The sequence below is a fragment of the Sus scrofa genome, chromosome 7, assembly GCF_054392235.1.
Source record: "Sus scrofa isolate SSC_HxYL_T2T_F1_AM1 chromosome 7, Sscrofa_HxYL_maternal_Yorkshire_Landrace_v2.0, whole genome shotgun sequence".
NCBI lineage: Eukaryota > Metazoa > Chordata > Mammalia > Artiodactyla > Suidae > Sus > Sus scrofa.
In genome coordinates, this window is record NC_139389.1 from 105,575,649 (window position 1) to 105,596,896 (window position 21,248).

General features: G+C 37.6%; 1 protein-coding gene and 1 long non-coding RNA gene across 17 annotated transcripts in view; one reads left to right on the plus strand and one right to left on the minus strand.

Moving 5' to 3' along the window:
- PCNX1 (pecanex 1) overlaps positions 1 to 21,248 on the plus strand; it is a 173,320-nt gene that overhangs the window by 52,619 nt on the left and 99,453 nt on the right. For 10 of the 16 annotated variants that reach the window (XR_014811080.1, XM_021099419.2, XM_021099421.2 and 7 more), the window contains exons 3-6: positions 2,361 to 2,466; positions 9,004 to 9,049; positions 9,981 to 10,070; positions 16,401 to 18,107. Coding sequence is in view for 6 of the 16 variants with exons in the window: in XM_021099419.2 (XP_020955078.2) it covers positions 2,361 to 2,466; positions 9,004 to 9,049; positions 9,981 to 10,070; positions 16,401 to 18,107 (1,949 nt within the window). In the remaining 10 variants the exon portion in view is untranslated. Of the gene's footprint in view, positions 1 to 2,360; positions 2,467 to 9,003; positions 9,050 to 9,980; positions 10,071 to 16,400; positions 18,108 to 21,248 lie in introns of those variants that run through there. The other 6 variants (XM_084969641.1, XM_084969636.1, XM_084969635.1 and 3 more) reach the window with 3 other exon arrangements.
- Positions 4,626 to 7,812, minus strand: LOC146401834 (uncharacterized). The gene is made up of 2 exons (XR_014811085.1): positions 7,043 to 7,812; positions 4,626 to 6,399 (listed from the first exon to the last, which is right to left on the minus strand). It is a non-coding gene; the product is annotated as an uncharacterized LOC146401834 (long non-coding RNA).

Sequence of the window (21,248 nt, forward strand, 5' to 3'; positions counted from 1 at the left end):
TCAATTTCAGTGGATGAATTTTATGGTATGTAAGTTACATGTCACTAAAACTGATGCATGTAAACTAGGCAAGATGAGGACTCTATCCTTTCTGTGGTATTGAATATTCTTTGCTCTTCACCATGCTCTCCATCTTCTGATTTCTTTGCAATCTGAATTAGAGAATGCATTCAGGTGAACAGTAATGTTGTAGGTTATTACTCATCAGTAGTTCAGTGGATGATAGCTGCCTGTATATAGACACTTAAGATTTTTCCAACATGGAAAAATATTTCTCATTTTGGCCTTGATAGCTTGAGTAACTTGATAACAAATGGCCCACAAACTTGAACATATTTCTACTTTTCTCACACATGGACATTTGTGTGCGGAGTTGGCCATCATATTTGTAGCCGAGTTCTAGTGTGTTTTATTTTTATAAATGGGTAGCAAGTTACAAAGCTAATTTCCATTCTTGGACATTAGCTAGCTGTAGGCAGTGGCCTAGAGTTAGGGACCCAGTAAGCAAATAAAGACATGATAGTTATGAGGCCATTAATTTAAAGCATACATTAGAATTCAAATAGCTGTAGTGATAGAAACATAAATGGAAGGTTGTACTTACTTGTAGCCAATTCTCTTTTGCCTAGATCTTTTTGTTGTTGTTGTTGTTGTCTTTTTTGCCATTTCTTGGGCCGCTCCTGCGGCATATGGAGGTTCCCAGGCTAGGGGTCTAATCAGAGCTGTAGCCACCAGCTTACGCCAGAGCCACAGCAACGTGGGATCCGAGGTGCGTCTGTGACCTACACCACAGCTCACGGCAACACCGGATCCTTAACCCACTGAGCAAGGCCGGGGATCGAACCCGCAACCTCATGGTTCCTAGTCGGATTCGTTAACCACTGAGCCACGACGGGAACTCCTGCCTAGATCTTTTGATTGCAGCTGTTGGAATACCCCACCCAAGCAAGCTTAAAGTAATTTATGGCTCATGTTACTGAAAAGTCTATGTTTAAGGGATGTCTTCAAACAGGCTAAGTTGGGTCATGTGCTTTTTCTAGAACTACTGATTGCCACGACCAATAGATTGAGATATGCTGATTGGCTTTGACCAGTAAAGCTTACCCCTAAACCTGAGCATGGGGTCAGCATTACCCAGAACCATAGGAGGACTTGGGAGGAGGTGGTTCACCAGAAAAGTTGTGATGTCCACAGTGATGTTCAGCATGTATTCCAGAGCTTTTTATCCTTAATAGTTAAAAAAAATTTACTGACTTACTTTGTGTACCAAATAGAATGAATAAAAAACTTTGGGCCAAAAATAGGATTATGGGGGAGTTCCTGTTGTGGCTATGGGTTAAGAACCCAACTAGTATCCATGAGGATGCGGGTTCGATCCCTGGCCTCGATCAGTGGATTAAGGATCCCGTGTTGCCACAAGCTGCTGTGTATGTCGCAGATGTGGCTTGGATCTGGCATTGCTATGGCTGTGGAGTAGGCCAGCAGCTGCAGCTACAATTCTACCCGTAGCCTGGGAACTTGCACATACACAGGTATGGTCCTTAAAAAAAAAAAAAAAAAAAATAGGGTTATGATAACTTTTAGGCCAGAATTGTTTTAAAAGTTGTGTTCTTGAGGAAACTTATTATAAAATTTTGGAAAGTTTTTTGAAGTTTGGTGTGATCTTATTTCCCAGTTGGGAAATCCCATTATCTGTAAGTACTATATGTGGATATCCTCTCTGTTCTTTGAACCTAGTACTTTTCTCTCTCTCTTTCTACTACCTGTTGTTTCTATGTAGCATCATTTCACTTTTTTAACTTAGGCCTTCCAACTCAACATGTGCAAATTTAAAATCTTAGGTTTCTGGTTCTGTAAGACAAGTTAGTATCCCAGTTAAATTCTGTTAACTTAAAAAACACAGGTACAAATAGCTTGACAAGGACAGTTCTCAGCATGTTCATGCAGCACAATCAGGCCGTGCTCCTGGAGTGATCAGGTAATGTGAGATCTACAAGTGATAGATTTCTCTTTGCTACTGGAAAACAAAAGGCAAGCTGTGTCTTTGCTAGAGTGGTTTTATGGCACCTAACATAAAATATGTGCTGTATTTGGTATGCTACAGTTGTATTTAAGGCCAGTTTCTAATGTTGGATTGGATGTAGGCAGTTTGGGAGAGAGTTGTAAATATTTTGGAGCAGTGACATGGTTATAAAATAGTTGAAATTATCAGACTTATTGAAGAAGAATTTTTTTTCCAATTGCTGTATTAAATATATGAACCTCTTAATTTTACAGACAAAATAGCTTAAACAAGAAGAAAAACCATTTGTGGTAGAATAATGAAAGTTACTCTTCTTTTCTCATTTTTCCCCCAACAGTGATCCTGGTGGGGGGATCGAAATGTCCGAGTTCATTCGAGAGGCCACACCCCCAGTTGGTTGCAGTTCAAGAAATTCTTATGCTGGCCTAGATCCAAGCAACCAGGTAGGAACCTGTGCTGTTTTGTTTTGCTCTTCAACCTGCTTCTGATGGTGGTCTCACATATTCGCTGTATTGTCAGTTGTGTTTGGGTTTATCTTGCTGATTACTAATTTTTTGATTGTTTATCAGTCATCTTTTATTAATACTGTTTTAAACCAGAAATGTCATGTTAAATAAGTTCCTTGTTGCTGGGCACATTCTGTGTGCTCATTACCTGGGGGTAGTTTGGATCAAGACAGTCGTTGGTGAGCGCCTTTAGGAATGAGCTTCTAGCTTGTGCTTACCTTCACAGTGTCTGTATTGGAGAGGTAGAGGTGTTAGTAGTTACCCCTAGTTTAAAAGTGGCAACAAAAAAATGAAATAACTTCCTCAAAATCTCATTCAGGTTATCGATGGAACATCCTGAGCTGGAACTAGAATACAAGTCTGCTTTTGCCAATTTTAGTGTCTTTCTGCTATGTAACTTTTACTTTTAATTTAAAATAGTAATTTTGAAAGTATCTCGGAACTTTGCTGAAGCTGGCTTTACTTTCATTCTGTCTAACCCCAGCTGGGCGTTTTCTGCTGTACTTCTCCTTTTGAGCCCAAGCATCTCTCACACTGATCAAAAGTCCCAGTTATTGCTTCTTGCCTTCTCAGCAAATAAATGACTATACCAGCTAGAATAAAATTCTAGAAACATAAGATGGTAAGCTCAGTGAGAACTTTAAAGTGCTTATAGCTTTTTAGAACTAGAGATTAACCGTGAGTTTTAGTGGTCATTGTCTCAGCACTTTCATTATCTGGAAGAAGAAATAGCTGATTTAAAGAGTGTAGGCTGGACCTCACTTCTTGCTTTTCATGCCAGTCTTCCTCCTGTTACCCTGCACTGCATGTGGACTGAAACCGTCTTCCTTCCTCCTCTTTTGCGTTCCAGAGACTTAGCCCTCTTTATTCTCCAGCCTAACTCTTCTTAAAACCATCATGATTTTCAAAGACCTTGTGGTGTTGCCCCTTTCTCTTGCAGACAGAGCCCTTATTTATCGTATTTATTCAGCACTAAGTTTTTTTTTTTTTTTCCCACTGTACAGCAAGGGGGTCAGGTTATCCTTAGATGTATACATTGCAGTTATAGTTTTTTCCCCCACCCTTTCTTCTGTTGCGACATGAGTATCTAGACATAGTTCTCAATGCTATTCAGCAGGATCTCTTTGTAAATCTATTCTAGGTTGTGTCTGATAAGCCCAAGCTCCCGATCCCTCCCACTCCCTCCCCCTCCCATCAGGCAACCACAAGTCTCTTCTCCAAGTCCATGATTTTCTTTTCTGAGGAGATGTTCATTTGTGCTGGATATTAGATTCCAGTTATAAGTGATATCATATGGTATTTATCTTTGTCTTTCTGGCTCATTTCACTCAGGATGAGATTCTCTAGTTCCATCCATGTTGCTGCAAATGGCATTATGTCATCCTTTTTTATGGCTGAGTAGTATTCCATTGTGTATATATACCACCTCTTCCGAATCCAGTCATCTGTCGATGGACATTTGGGTTGTTTCCATGTCCTGGCTATTGTGAATACAGCACTAAGTTTTTGATGTATGAGGTAGTTTGTAACTCTATACAGGGGAGATTTCCCTCTTTTTTTCCACTGCCTATATATTGCCTTCTGCACAGTTGACTTTCGGTTCATCATTGCTAAATACTTTTTATCTATAGAGGTAAGAACAATTTGGTGGTAGAAATCAGACCTGGCTCCTCATTTAACAAATGAATGAGTAGCAGACCTAGTTCTCTTGACTGTCCCACAGTATTCTGCTATTCCACATTGCTAGCTGTACACAACCTAAAAATAAAATTATGAAAGATACCGTATTCTGTGAATTAAAATCTTTACTAGGGCCTTTTTTCCCTCATGTATTCATAAAAAATTGCCTTTTTTTTGATTTGCATTTCTGATTTATTTGGATTGCTGCATTTTGGTAACAGTTTTAATTATGAGTGAGTGTAAAACAACTGTTTTAGGTCCTTAAATGTGTCTTCTTTCCTTAACAAGCAGATGGAGTGGGGAACAAATGAATTTTTTTTTTTTTTTTTTTTTTTAAGGAAAAAAAAGGGAGTTCCCATCATGGCTCAGTGGTAATGAACCCACCTAGGATCCATGAGGATATGGGTTCAATCCCTGGCCTCACTCACTGGGTTAAGGATCCAGCATTGCCGTGAGCTATGGTGTAGGTTGCAGGTGGGGCTCGGATCCCTCATTGCTGTGGCCGTGGTGTAGGCCAGCAGCTACAGCTCTAATTAGATCCCTAGCCTGGGAACTTCCATATGCTGCCAGTGTGGCCCTGAAAAGCAAAGCAAAAAAAAGAAAGAAAGAAACAAACAAAGAAAAAGAAGATTTTGGAAAAGGGCTGTGACATTTTAACTACATTAATGCTTTTTAAATTTCATTTTTTACAATGCTAGTTTGAAGGAAAGTGTTGCTAACCTTTCTGCTCTTTTTTTGTGGGCTTTGTGCTTTTTCTCAGTCTCTTTTTATAGAATGAAATGACTTAGTCCTTAAATATGGCTGCATATTTTGTATTCTTAATTAAACCTGGCCTTTCTTACTGACAAGTGTTGGCAATGTCAGATTTACCCTGGGGTTAAGCCTGTGTTTTTCCAGCAGACTTTTGGAGAGCCATACCTTTTTTCCTTTTTCTTTTTGGTAGGCCAGATGAAAGGACATGGCAATGGCCAGTCACCTTTGGTAACTCTACTCTTCGCATCGTGTCCATTGAAACTTGCCCTGCCTGTTTTAGGGAGGGAGTCCCATCTTGAGTGTAGTTAAAACATGTCTGTATCTAATTTGGTTTTTCTTTTTAAATATTAACTCTTTAGTAAAAATGGGCAGATATCAGAGGCCGTTGTGCAACTAGGATTTTGGTGTTTCTGTTTTGTAGTGGTTGTAACAAAAGAAATTATTGACATTGTTATCCTGTAGGGAAGCTGAAGTGGGGAAGTAAAGTTGGGCCTTTTGTATATTGGTAGAGATATTACCAATACAGAGATACCCCAGCCTCTTTTACATGTGTTTGTTTTTTATGTATGTAGCTCTTCTTACACATTGTCGTAGTTGTTTATAAATATCTCCTGTACTTGATAGTGAACTCCTTGAACACAGCGGCTCTACCGTAGTCAGTGTTGCCCCTGCTCCCCTTCTGCCTTCCATCTTCTACTCTCCCTTTCCCTTCCCTTTCTCCCTCCCTGCCCTGCTGCCTTTTTAAAAAACCTGTCCTTACCTCCCTCTCTTTCCTTTTCTCATTTATCTTCCTTTAAATATTTTAGTGCTAGATGGTATTTAAGGCATTTTGATGGTCTGGGATGTGTCATAGGTCTTATTAACCTCAAACAGTTTTCAATTTCATGGTAGAGGTCTGTAAGTTATAAATATGCTATAGATTGCCAAAGAAATATCAGATACAAAGTAATAGTTGTTATAGAAATGGTACAGAAAAGGAGCTAATGATTTCAGAGGAGAAAATAATTATTTCCAGCTAGAGAGAGGGCAAGGCTTCATGGAACAGTGGCCTGGCCTGACAGCTTTTTACTTAGAAGTAATTTTTCTTCTCTGACATCTGTAATCCTTCTTGAACTTTTTCTTTGGCACTTATCAAAGAGAAGAAACACTGGGCCATTTTAGTTTGTACAAACCACACAAATAAAAACTTCACCTCTAAGTGTATGAAGATACCATTTTTTTCTTAGGTTTTTCCTCTTAAATGTGTTTGTTTTTAGATTAGCAAATGAAAGAAAGCAGCAGGAAGAAAATAAAAACCATCCATAATGTCATAATCAAATAAACTTTTTTAAACAAAGGGATTTTAGTGTGCTTGCTCTTTGGATCTTGGTTTTCTTTACTGAATATTTCATGAATGTTAATATCGTTAGGTGTTTTTCTACAGTGACATTTTGGGGACTGCATTACATTCTTGTATTTGTATTCTTGTATTTGTATTTATATTCTTAATCCTCTGTTTCTCATGTGAACAATCATGACTCTTATATTTTGGGGGGATAAACTTTAAATAATACAGAAAATAGCAAAATATTACCACCCATTATATCTTTTAAAATTATTATTATTATTTTTTTTGGTCTTTTGTCCTTTTAGGGCCGTAACACGGCACATGGAGGTTCCCAGGCTAGGGGTCTAATTGGAGCTGTAGGTGCCGAACCACACCACAGCCACAAAGCCAGATCTGAGCCATGTCTGCGACCTACACCACAGCTCACGGCAACACTGGATCCTTAACCCACTGAGCAAGGCAAAGGATCATACCTGCAGCCTCATGGTTCCTAGTCAGATTCGTTTCTGCTTTGCCACGATGGGAATTCCTAAAATTATTTTTGTTGGAGTTCCCTTCATGGCTCAGCGGTTGATGAACCCAACTAGGATCCATAAGGATGCAGGTTTGATCCCTAGACTTGCTCAGTGGGTTAAGGATCCAGCATTGCCATGAACTGTGGTATAGGTCACAGATGCAGCTTGGATCCTGCGTTGCTGTGGCTGTGGTGTAGGCTGGCAGCTGTAGCTCTGATTCGACCTCTAGTCTGGGAACCTCCATATGCTTCGGTTGTGGCCCTAAAAAGCAATAAAAAGTAAAAAATTGTTTGTGTCACCACATAATAGAACTCCACTAATTGACGGAAAGAAATAGGAGTTTGTGTTTGTCACCTAAGTTTGGAGGTGGCTGTGTAGCATTTGTTTAGCACCTCAATAATTTTAGGGCTCTGGGTTGGAATTTCCCTAGTTGTTTTGGCTTTTCTTTGTTGTTGCAGGATGAGTGCAGCACCTTCAGGTATGATCCCGTTGAAAAGTAAGAAGCAGGTGACAGTGTCAGGCAGAGAAATGGTCCTTGGTCATCATCTTGTCTGATATGAAAAGGTCTTTCCTGCAAGCCCTCCAGCAGACTCCCCCACAGGTTCATTGACCAGAACCAGGGCTGCATCTAGATCAGTGTCTGGGCCCTCTTCTCGCAAATCAAAAGATATATGCCCCGCATCTTAGCAAAATGGAAGACTTGTTAAGGAGAGAAAAAGGAAACACTTAGAGGTTATGAACAAATGACCACAATATACATGTTCAGATAACTTTAAAAAAATTTTTTAAATCTTAGAAGGGTGTGCATAACATGGTATTTTTGTTTGCTTTTTTTTAAATTTCTGTCTAGGAAGTTTTGTGTTTATTATTCTAGTAAAAAATTAACATGTTAGTTTTATAATTTATTTAGCAGGTGTAATAAGAGTGAAACTTTGTTTTGCAGTAAAGTACTTTTTGGCCTTTTTCTCTCTCGTTGCAGTGCCTTTTGTGGCTAATTGAAAGCAGAAATTAGGAAAAATCAGGAGAACCAGACTTAAACAGTTCAAAGAAATTGCAAAGCTTATTTTTTATTGGCTACAACAAGAGTTTATTAGTAGTTTTAACCTGTATGTCTGTGATTATTTTTACTTACTTTTTCCCTGACATCTAACTTTACATAGTGTAGTATACACATACTAAGTGTACAGCTTGGTGGATTTTTACATATGTGCACACCCATTTAATTGCCATCCAGATCAAAAAAGTCCCTCATGTGACTTAAAGGTCAATATTAACCTATATTTTGACCACGTTTCTTACTGTATATTCCTGTTCAGTTGAATCAATGAAAGGAAAGATAGAGGATTTGGTAAAATATAAGTATATGAATGCTCTTGATTTTATTATGAGATGTTAAATTTGCTTGACTATTTTCTTTTTGAATTCCTTGAAAACAGGTTATAGAAGGAGTTACATAGACATGTTGATTTAATAACTGTCATGTTGTTACATTTCGTTTCCTTAATGTGTTCATGGAATTTGTGGTATTTGTTTATACGGTAGTATAATAAATGATAGTTATGAAGTTTTAGGGGTATGTTATACTATCTTGATTTTAGTTTTCTGTTTAGCATTTGTACTAAAAATTCCTTTTTTTTGTGGATGCCTTGGGTTTTTTTTATTCTTTAAAAATATGATATTAGTAGTCTACCAAGAAGTACTTAACTTTCTGTCTGAAACTCAGGAAAGTACATATTGGTACACTAAGAATTGGAAATAAGATTTAAGTTGCTCTTTGTGGCACACGTTAATGTGTTTTGTTCTCCAAACTTGCCCTTTATACACCCTGACAAGTCTAAGTTTATTTCACATAGACTTAACACCTAGTTTTGCTTTTGTTTATAACTTGACATGTCAGGATGCAACGTAAAAATGGTAATAATTTTATGACCTGGATTGCTTGGGTTGGAGGCTCTTGCCCTGGGGGCTCTGTGGTCCTGAGAATGCAGAGGAATTCAGTGTCCCAGCACATCTGTCCTGTAAATGCAGCGTGCGCCACAGCAAATAGGGTATGTGGCTCTGACACGTAATGCCCAGCAGGTGACTTTAATATTAATAAAAGTGACTGATGACTTGTTTTGATAATATAATTTCACTTCATCATCTCTTTAGTCTATACTGATGACACAGCTAGCATTTTCTTTGTTGTCACGTTTTTAGATTGGGTCTGGTTCCTCTCGTCTTGGAACAGCAGCAACTATTAAAGGTAAGCGTCATCTAACTTGAAAGTTACTTCTGACTTTCCATTTCTTTTTTAAATAACTGTATCATGTATTACATGTAATGAAAAATGAGTCTTGAAATTATCTCGTAGATAAAATTATGTATCTTAAAGATTTCTTAAAGGTGTTCCCTGGTGGCCCAGTGGTTTAAGGATCCAGCTTTGTCACTGCTTTGGCTAGGGTTTGATCCTTGGGCCAGGAACTTCTGCATGCAGCAGGCATGGCCAGAAAAAAAGATTACTTGATTTAAATTGTGTTCCCCTTTCATTGTCCCAATTTCATAGAAGTATTTCACCATTTGCATTATGTTGTATGAATTGTAAATTTTGGTCTTTAAGAAACTTCCTTGCCTTGAGGGAAAATACTTTTATGAGTTTGGGTGAAGTTCGTGGAAAACTAAGTAATTTAATATGAAATTTTTAAATTGGGCACAAGTAAGACACTAAAAAAAAGGTATGTCTTATATATGCCTTTTATTCAATATATGTTTCAGATAACTCATTGTTATTTTTGCCCTATAATTTTATAACTCTTATTTTTCCATGGGAGGGAATTTAAGTTGTTTCAAGTTGTTATTACATACATAATTTGCATTTCCTTTTTAAAACTTCTTTTCAAAGAAGTAGTTGTATTGGTTAATATTATGAAGCTTTTCAGACTTGGTTTGTAGCACTACAAGAATAATTATGTGAACTAACAGTAGATCTAACTACTTCCTGTTAGCTTAATGCATCTTCCATTATTGTAACCCTTTAATATTAGTACTAAAATTTATTAATTCATGAAATATTGATACAAAAACTGCTCTAGGTGCTAGATATCCAGTATACTCCCTTGTGTCCTTCTCGTTATGCCACACTCTACAGCCTTTACTTTTACTATTAATGTCATCGTATGTCTCCCTTAACTTCATAGGAGATACAGACACTGCTAAGACTTCTGATGATATCAGCTTAAGCCTGGGCCAGAGCTCTAGTCTTTGTAAGGAAGGAAGTGAAGAACAAGGTAAGAACATTCAACCTCATGATGACTTTATATACTATGTTGACTAGGGTGAGTTTGTGGGATGCTCATATTTGGGCAGAAGATTATAATAATTCAATACAGTATTTTTCTAAGAAATATTAAAATGATTTGTTAGGATAACAGTAACACAGTGTCATATGCACTTACAGCTTTCCGGAATTAGGTTATACATGTTTTGCCAAGTAAACAGAGAAACTTGATGAGCATATGCCCCAGAATAACATGGGATCGGAGATAAAAATCCACAGTTTATCTAGTTGGTTGGAGCATCTTGCCTTGCTTAGTGATAACCTAGGATGTAAAACTGTTCTTTTCCATCCAGTATGACCTCGGAATGCCAACTGCTGCATATGCTGCTCAACTGCAGAAATGACAGTGTGTTTTGACAGAGAAATAACTTGCTGTTGAACTTACAGAGAAACTGTCTGCCTCTAACACAGTGCCTTCCTTGAGCAGATTTTTAACGAAACTTTGGTTTTAAGTGATACTTTTTCTCCTATTCAGATGCCATTATAAATGAGTATTTTGGATTTTATAGAGTTCCTTTTCTTTTTATAAAGAAATGCCACATTTTCAAGTGTGACTTTTAATGTTCAAACATGCGGGATGGATATGTTATACCCATTTCAAGTGGAGCTTATAATCAATCAGCCAGAACTGGATTTTAAACCTGTCTGCATTTTTCCAGCATGTTGTTTTTGTTAGGGTGATGTTTGGTAGGCAGGCAGGCTGATAAATTTCCTATTTATAACTATAAAACTTTTTTAATGAGGTTACAGATAGATCACTGAGTTGTGACATTTTCTTGCGAATTTAGTGCTTTTCCTAGGTCTGGTTCTTACAAGTATATTTTGTTACTGGTACTTGCAATTTAGGTTTATTACTGTAACTCACTGCTTTTTTTTTTTTGCAGTTGTTGCACCTCATCATTGTTTATTTGCTTTTGTGGACCATGCCTCTCAACCATGCCTCCTCCTCCCTCAAAAAATACTTTTAAACATATGATATAGAAGCTGTTTTCTTTTAAAAAGGAAAGATGAATTAATCTCTGAGAATTATAGTATTCCTTTCTATAATGTGTAATCACCAAAGTGTCTCAAAAACTGGTTTATGATCTTAGAGGGACTCATGCCACTGTGTTTATGGGTCATATGACTCTTTATTTTCATCTAGCAAGTACCTTGTGGACCCAAGCATGTTGTAGTATGGAAGGTTGGGAATTATATTCACACGGATCTACCCTTGCAGATATATACCGACAAAGATAATGATGTTTGACTTTGACCCAGTGCACACAGTTGCCCGGGAAGTGCAGCACACCTCTCTATAGCTTTGTTGCCCACATTTCTCTCTCATAGGCACTCAGCTCTGCCATTGTAGAGCAAAAGGGGCCGTAAACAACATATAAATGGTGGGAATGGCTGTGTTACACTAAAACTTTACTTAGAAAACCAAGTGCAGGGCTGCTTTGGCTCTACAGGCCTTACCTTCTCAAACCCTGGTTTGGGTCTTCTAAGCATTATATATGTGTTCATCCAGTTAACCTTCATGATAAGCATTTGACGTTAATACCATTATTATTGTTACTTAGCAGATGAGCATATCATGGCTTAGAACAAAGTTGAGACTATATTAAAAGGGACAAAGGCTGATATGAGCTCAGTTAACAGACTCTTGCAGTAATCACGGCACAGGTCAGGGCATGAAAGGTGGTCTGATCATGTGTGGCAGATGTTAATGAGAGGATATGTTGTTGGATTTGGGTGTACAGTATGAGATAAAGAATAGTCATAGATGACTCTAAGATTTGGGGTTAAATAATGGGGAGGATGGAGTCTGTTAACTGAATGGGGGACCACTAAGAAGGAGCAGATTTAGGGGTGGGGAGAGCATGGTGGAGAGTAAGAGAGGGTTCAGTTTGGACTTAGCAAGTACGAGTTGTGTTAGACCTTTAAGCAGCAATAATTAGGAGATGGTATGATAAGTCTGGATTTCAGGTAAGAAATCTGGGTCAAGGTTTTAAATTTAGGAGTTTTCAGTATATAAATACAAAAAAAAAAAAAAAAAAAATCCGTCATGTCAGATGTGGGGTTGGGTTAGCATGAAGCTGAGGAACACAGAAAGCCTGTGTGGTTAGCTGGCCAGGAGTCGGAGCTAGACGCCTGTAGGGCTTGGCTGTTGTTTGGCGCCACCTAGTGGCTGTTGTTCATTCTGCTTAAATATTAGTTGGGGCTCTGCTGATTCTCTGGCTAGTTTGGATTTATAGGTCAGTGAGTGACCGTTAGTTAGCTGGTTAGCAGTTAGTTGACTGTTCATTTTATCAACATGATTCAGGATTGGAAAAAAACAGGATGTGGGGATGTGTCCTCTACTTTTTCTCTTCTAAGGAGGGATTATCTATATTTCCCTCCGTAGCCTGACTCACGTCTTCCCTACCCCAGATCAGGACCCTAGTCCATCCCCATATGATTCCTGGGGTCAAGTAGAAGATGAAGGAACTAGTTATAAGTATTGCTGAATTTTAGTTACTTTGGGGCCAGAAAATTGGATGAGACTTACAAAAGAGAGAGTATAGATAGAAAATGAACAGTTCCAACTATTGAGCTCTGAGCCACTCCAGTCTGATAGGTCTGATTTGGAACAACTGGTGAGGTTGAGGTGTTATATCCCAGCATATCAAGGAGAGTGGAGTTGTCGTTTTATTGGATGTTGCTGATGGGTTAAGTTATATGAAATTGAGACTTGACTGTTGGACTTAACAGTGTTAGGATGTTGGTGACCTAGATAAGCTTCTTAATGGGGTGGGAGTAAAATACATGTCAGAGAGAAAGGATTATAAACAGTGAATATAGACTACTCTTCTGGTGAATTTTTGTAAAAGAGATCAGAGGTATAAGGTGATAGCTCGCAGGGAAAGTGAAGATAAAGGAGGAGACTTGGATTGTGTAAGAATATGTAAGAGAAATAACTTTTTTTTTAATAATTGATTGGGATGATCTAGAAGAGAGGAGGAAGGTATGACTTTTGTTTATGAAAGTAATATATATTAATTTTAGAAAATATAGTTAAGTATGAGAAAATAATTTACACTTCTGCCACTGATAATTGTTGATAATATTTTTCGGTATATCACTTTTTTCCCTTTGATTGTGATATGATTCAAATACCATAAAATTTACCCTTCTGAAATGTATAATTCAGTTGTTTTTAGCATATTCACAGGTTTGTGCACCAATGAACACTGTCCAGTTCAAGAACATTTCATCACCCCAAAAAGAAAACCATACCATTATTATAAACCCCCCCCCCCCATTTTGTCCATCAACCACTAGTCTACTTTCTGTCGCTATGCATGTGCCTATTCTGGATATTTCATATAAATGGAATTATATAATATGGTGCTTTTTGTGTCTGGCTTCTTTCACTTAGCATGTATCAGGATTTTATTCCTTTTTATGGCTAAATGTATTACACTAAACATTTCTGCAAATATATGCACATATACCCTTAGTAATCTTAATTCTTACAGACTGGAATAATTTTTTTTTAATGTAGTGCCATCTTTTTCATAGAAGTATTTTCTCATGTTATTGTATAATCTTTGAAAATGTTTTTAGTGCCTACATGGTGTTATTATAAGACAGTATAATTTATTCAGCCTCTTTTTATTGAACACTTTTATAGTTTTGTGTTTTAAGGAGTTTTTTAACAACCTGAGGTGAACAACTTTTTCTAAAACATATACACATATTTGATTTTATCCTTTAGCAGAAATTTCTAGAAATAGATTACTGATCAAAAGGTAAGTATACTTTTTGAAGGCTTTTGGGTATATTGCCAGATAGCTTTGCAGGAGGTTGGTTACACCAGTTTACACCACCATGAACAGTTTGCCTTTCTTATCCTGAGCACTACTAGTAGCAGTCATGGGAAATTGGTTTAATTAGGTGAAAAATAGTATCGATCTGGGTTGATTTGAACCTGTCTTTGGCGATATTGCTACCAGTGAGAAAAATGTCCGAGAAAGCGTATTTACTTGAAAATTTCCTAAAACCGCCTAACGTTCTTCCTGACAAAGTCAAACTAATTATGGTGTATTTATTTAGCAACATTGAAAAGGCATGTGTATTAAAGTAAGTTTGGGGTTCCCTCTGTGGCTCAGCAGGTTACGAACCCGACTAGCATCCATAAGGACGCTGGTTTGATCCCTGGCCTTGCTCAGTGGGTTAAGGATCTGGCTTTGCTGTGAGTTGTAGGTTGCAGATGTGGCTCAGATTCCACATGGCTGTGGCTGGCAGCTGCAGCTTCCATTCCACCCCTAGCCTGGGAATTTCCATATGCTGCAGATGTGGCCATGAAAAGCAAAAAAAAAAAGAAAAGAAAAAGTAAGTTTGGCTGAGTCTTTTAAAATGAAAAACTTAAATTCCTGCTTTATTAATATTTTAGAAAGGAGTTGGTTTTGATAATTAGTATTTTTTATTGTCTTGTGTATTAGAATTATTTTCACCTACCTGCTTAGAGTTAAGTGGTTTTATAAAATTCATATCCTTGAAATGTTAATATTGCACCATCCCATGATTGTTTATTAGGGATATATATGAGAGTTTTTAGAAATAACATTATTAATTAATACTAAAGAAAAGTTAATACAGTGCTGATTTTTAAACTTTGGGCTTTTAGAGAATATAGGAACCCAAGTATAGTGGTGAAGTTTTGAATAAATGAACATTGTTTTCACTTATCTAAGACTTGAAAACATAAGTAAAGCCTAAGGGGTCATTTATAAATCACAGTTTATATGGTACATTCTAGAGGCTATATCTAAGTTTTTAATTATTTAGGTCTAATCTACATTTAAATTTTTTTTAAGTACATAAATATTTCTAGTAGTTCGTTCTTTTTTTCCTTTTTTTTTTTTTTTTTTTTTTTTGGTCTTTTTAGGGCGCGCTGATGGCATGTGGAGGTTCGCAAGCTAGGGGTCAAATTGAAGCTATAGCTGCTGGCCCACACCACAGCCACAGCAGTGCTAGATCCGAGCCAAGACCGTGACCTACCCCGTAGCTCACAGCAATGCTAGATCCCCACCCACTGAGCAAGGCCAGGGATTGGACTCGTGTCCTCGTGGATACTAGTTGGGTTCACTAAGTCATGATGGGAACTCCAGTTCATTCTTATTTTAATCTTAGAGGAGAATGTGTGCTTTTACTATTTAAGATAATTCTTCTGGGAAGAGTCTGACTTAATATAGAATCTATTATTGTATTTTTCTATGCAGTTATGATAAATACAATAATAGTATTTTTTTTAGTTGAACTAACAGATTTAGCCATCCTTGTCTATCAAAAGGTATATTAAAAAGTCAGCTATTGTGTAGTTCGTTTGTCAAGCTATATTTCAAGAATAATTACAGTGTAGGGTAGGTGGGTAGGTGGATCTATTTATATGTATATCCATATTTATATATGTCTGTATTTTCATATATATATAAAAGTATATATGGTAACTCAAGTGACTAATCATTGCCCTAAATGGAGGATTAAAGAAATAGTCTTACAGATATGGGGAGGATAAATTTTTTTTTATGAAGTGTTTTGTAACTGTTGCATCAGTGGTGAAAGATAAAATGTATCTTGCCTTGAAATTATTGTTTTAATTTTTTCAACCATTATAAATAGTAAGATATCTTATATCATTATTTCATATCTTGTTTGGGCTTTGGTCAGTCTTTTGATTTTTTTGTTTGTTTCTGATTACTCTAGGCTTTTGTGGATTTATAAAACAATTAGATTTTCAAAAAAAGATTTTTTTTTATTTTGCTAGGTAAAATAACGATAGCTGGCTTCAATTGGTGCCAGGCATTGTGCTAAGCAATGTATGTCACTGACTCAGTTGTCCCATGGTACTAAAGTGAGATTGAGATCACATTTTACAGATGAGGAAACAGGCTTAGAAAGGTAACCCAAGGTTACCCAGTTAGTAAGTGAGGGAACAGAATTCGTATAGAAATCCAGGTCCATTTAAAATATAATGCTTCGTTGCTTCTTATTTTATTGTTGATAGTCTGTAGAATTTTTTCTGAGGCTAGTCAGAGATTTGAAAGTTCCGTTCATTCCATTAATAGAAAGCTTTCTTTGTACAGCTGTGAAGTAGAAAGCAGCCCTTGGGAATGACTGGTCACCTGCTGTTCAGTGAGCTACTTGAGAAATTGTTTATGCTTGATTTACTGTACACCATGAATTCTTTCCATTATTAAACAGAAAAACAGATCACAGATTTATGTTAACATTTCCAAATATATGTTTGAAACAGATTTGGCAGCTGATCAGAAGCTGTTCCGTCTGGTCTCCAATGATTCCTTCGTCTCCATTCAGCCTTCCTTATCCTCGTGTGGACAGGACTTACCCAGGGACCTCAGTGACAAAGTCAGCCTGCCAAGTCACAGCCACCACCACCATGTGGATCAATCTCTGTCCAGCGCCTGTGACACAGAAGTAGCTTCTCTTGTCCCTTTACATTCACACTCTTATCGGAAAGACCACCGGCCGCGAGGTGTACCACGGACTTCTAGCTCTGCTGTGGCTTTTCCAGACAGTTCACTGAATGACTTCCCTCTGTATCAGCAAAGACGTGGGTTAGATCCTGTTAGTGAGTTAGAATCTTCCAAGCCTCATTCTGGATCCAAAGAATCCTTGGTGGAAAATTCTTGTTTATCTGGGGACTTTCAGCTTATTGGTGAGCTGAAAAACAGTAACTCTCAGCCACCTCCCAGAAGTGGGAAAAGCAAACCCTTGAAAGCAGACAAAAGCATGGACAGCTTGCGGAGCCTGAGCACACGCAGTAGTGGCTCAACAGAGAGCTACTGCAGTGGGACAGACCGTGACACGCACAGCACTGTCAGCAGCTATAAAAGTGAACAGACCAGCTCCACTCACATAGAGAGCATCTTGTCAGAGCATGAGGAGTCTCCCAAAGTAGGAAAGAAAAGTGGTCAGAAGAAAGAGTGCTGTGCTGACCCTGAGGACAAGAGTAGCTGTGCCAGTGACAAAAGGACTAGCAGTGAAAAGACTGCCTTGGAAGCGAGTACCAACAGTGGAGCTCAAGAGGCCAAGGATTCTAATACCTCTGATGAGCCGCACAATCAGAAAGGTCTCAGCACCTCTGCATCAGAAGAAGCCAATAAAAATCCTCACGCCAATGAATTTACGCCACAGGGGGACATACCACTTGGGAAAACTGCTGAAAACAAAGAGGAGGAGAGTGATAAGTCAGCTGTTTCAGCCGATTCAAAAGCTGTTAAAGAGGTTGGTGGGAAGCAAAAGGAAGGGGATGTCCGACCTAAATCCTCCAGCTTAATCCACCGGACAGCTTCTGCCCATAAGTCAGGCAGGAAACGGACAGGAAAAAAACGGGCTAGTAGTTTTGATTCAAGTCGGCATAGGGACTATGTGTCCTTTCGAGGTGTTTCTGGTACCAAGCCACACAGTGCTATATTCTGTCATGACGAGGACTCCAGTGACCAAAGCGACTTGAGCAGAACATCGAGTGTTCAGTCTGCTCACCAGTTCAGCAGTGATAGCTCTTCCAGCACCACTTCTCATTCGTGTCAGTCTCCTGAGGGCAGATACAGCGCCCTAAAGACCAAACACGCCCCTAAAGAAAGGGGCACCGACTCTGAGCACGCACACAAAGCCCATCTGGGTCCGGAAGGAACTGGCAAAAAGCGGACAGCACGGCGGACTTCCAGCCCAAATAGTGCCAAGACTCGGGCCCGAGTGTTGAGCCTGGACAGTGGCACGGTAGCCTGTTTGAATGACTCCAGTAGGCTAATGGCACCTGAAAGTATAAAACCCTTAACCACTTCAAAATCCGATCTCGAGGCCAAAGAGGGAGAGGTGCTAGATGAGCTATCTCTTTTGGGACGGGCTTCCCAGTTAGAGACAGTCACCCGATCTAGGAATAGCTTGCCAAGCCAGGTTGCGTTTCCTGAAGGTGAAGAGCAAGACACAGTCAGTGGAGGTAAGTAAACGCCAGGAAGAGATTTCTCTAAGAGTCTCTGCAGTTTGGGGTCCTGTTGATTAAAATACTTATTAAGGTGTACTCTGTGTTAATATTCCCTCTTCCACTGTGTTGTTAAAATAACCATCTCTTTCCTTATGGAAAAAAGTTTATCTTAGAAAAGGTTTTGGTGTGAACACCAAGAAAATGTTTTTTCATTATATTGTTTGAATATATCAATTTGTTCTTGATTTCATTCACCTTTTCTAAGCCATTTGCTGCCTGTTAATGTTTTACTGGGAATAACAAAAACTTGGTCCTCTTCCTCTTTTGTGCAACCATAGGAACAGCAAAACGTAGAATTTTAATAGGACACCAAACCATTATTAGTCATCTCTTATACAGTATGTGCCACTGAACATTGAGAATCAGATCACTCAACCTGTTATATAAGATTTTTCCAAATACTACTTTAGCTCTGACTATAACTTGGAAAACTTGTAGCTCTTTTTCATGTGTCTCTTTGGTTTTATTTCTTGCTCACTCAAGTTTCAGGCATTAAAAGCATTTTATTTATTTTTTTCTGTAATGTCACATTAAAGTTCATTAAATCAACATTGGTGGTTTATATTGGCACTTAATATCCATTGTGGATATATGATGCTCCCTATGATAACTGTGGTGGCGTTTAGGTTAAAATAATAGCTTATTTGGGTTTATGGGAAATTGTGCAAAATACGGCAGGTGACTTTATATCGGCCATAGTGTTTATTTCAGAGTTGTTTCTTGGTATTTCCTTTTGCCCCAAACAGTTGGCTTATTCTGTTTTGGTTATTATGGAATCTCGTTCTTGAATAAATTCAGAAGACTGAAGTCTTCTGTTGTTAGCACATGGCTTTTTTATCCTCCATCCCATATCCTTTAATAAAGCTTATATTTTTAGGTTTAAAGTTTATAGTCTGTTGGTTTAGTAACATTCAGTCTTTTATGAAAAGTTAAGCTGACTTTTTTGTTTGCATATTCTTAAACAAAGAACATACTTTTTCTCTCAAAGAATTCTAACTTCACCCACAGTGTTTTTAAAGTCCATAATGTGAACATTGTGTTGTTTCTTCTGGTGTAGTTTCTAACAAAGATTAATTTTTAGTGGGAATGTAAAAAAGTGATCTTTGGTATTTGGTACCTGAGGAAGATGCTAGTCTGTCAAACCTAAAATATTGAGAACTAGTTATATCTGAAGTGATTATAACCATTTGGTAACAATATAGTAATTAAATTTTCTTGAGTCTTTGATGTGAATATCTTTCTGGTTTGTTTTGTTTTTTTTTTTAATAAAAGGTCTGAAATGCTTTTAGTGGTTTCTCTTACAAATCACGTAAGATATGTTCACAATGTATATGAAACCATTGGTTTAAATTATAGCTTAGTTTTTATTAAAATTGTCATTCAAATAAGTTTTAAGAGTGAACCTGCAATGATAGAAAAATATTGCCATTCTAAATAATGTTGAAATGTAAATACTAAAATGTGTGTTAGAATTTTAGTAAATCTTATGTCTTTGTATTTAAAATGTCATTTCTTTTTCATAGGGAATGTGGAGTTTTCTGCTTTTTTTTTTTTTTGTCTTTTTTTTGCTATTTCTTTGGGCCGCTCCCTCGGCATATGGAGGTTCCCAGGCTAGGGGTCGAATCGGAGCTGTAGCCACCGGCCTACGCCAGAGCCACAGCAACGCGGGATCCGAGCCGCGTCTGCAACCTACACCACAGCTCACGGCAACGCCGGACCCTTAACCCACTGAGCAAGGGCAGGGACCGAACCCGCAACCTCATGGTTCCTAGTCGCATTCGTTAACCACTGCGCCACGACGGGAACTCCGTTTTCTGCTTTTTAGGAAAAGTTATATGGAAGGTCTTATTTGCTTCTCAGTGCAGATCTTTGACTAATATGAGCCCTCATTTTTTCAGATTACAGCTTTTGTTTTCTTTTGATGTGTTCTTATTTTTAAAAAAACAAGCCATTGGCTATTAATAAGAAACAAGTAATAAACTAAAAATTTCCATGCATTTTGATGGAATAAATGTAATCATCTGTGGGCTGTTAAAACATTTTTTGCCAAAGGAGGGAATTGTTGGGGCTCTTTTTATTTGAGATTCATTGTGTTTAGAATAAACATAAGAGCAAAACTAGACTACTTAAATGTATTTGATTTATATTTAGCTGGTTTTCATCACATTTTATTAGGGTCTTATGTGAGTTTTTGGGAAGATTAGAGGTAGTGGGAGGGGATGTATTTTGGTTTTCCTTATTTAAAAATTGTATAGAATCTCAAGTACCTTGTAATATTGGCTATATTAGCCTTAATTGTTGGTCCTTTTTGACAGTCTAGGAGAAACTTTTCTTTGTCATCTATTCTGCTTTACATATTCTACTCCCGAAACAGGTTAACACAGTAGAGGATACTGGTTGACCATTCATATGCCTATACATAAACTATAAATAAGAGTTTATCCTAATGAATTTGGATGTGTTGATGAGTTCTCTGATTTCTTTTTGTCTTATCTTTAAGCTGAATGGGTTGATCATGTGGAAAGATGGAACTTAGAAAATGTACTTCCAAGTACTAAAGTATTTGGAAATAGGAGGTTACCTAATGCAATGACATGGAGTCATACACCTTTGTTAGTATGTGGGCTCACTGTAGTTGTGCCTCTGGGAAAAGCTGCTTACCTTCTCAGGCATTTTCTGCTGTTGATCTCTTGGTTTTGCAGTTAATTTCCTTTTATAATTGTATAGCATATCTTTAGTAACTCATGCCTAATATTTTAAGAATAAAAATATCTGGATAAGTTATACACAGTAGAAAAGTAGCCTGTTTTCTTTTGGGTCACTTAAACTTATATACTACATGATTCAACAGATTATAGAAAACAACCAGAATGGAAAGTTTTATTATATTCACTGTATTTTTCTTCGTATTTTTCCCTGAAATTTCTTAACCTCTGTTTTTTTATTTGAGAAAATTATTTTAAATGTAATATTTGGGTGATTATTTGGTAAGCATGAAATAGGATCATGTTATAATATTTTTGTGTTGGCAACCAAAGATAGTCTTTTGTTAAGAGAAATCACTCTATTTAAAGTAAAACCAAATTTTCTTGATAA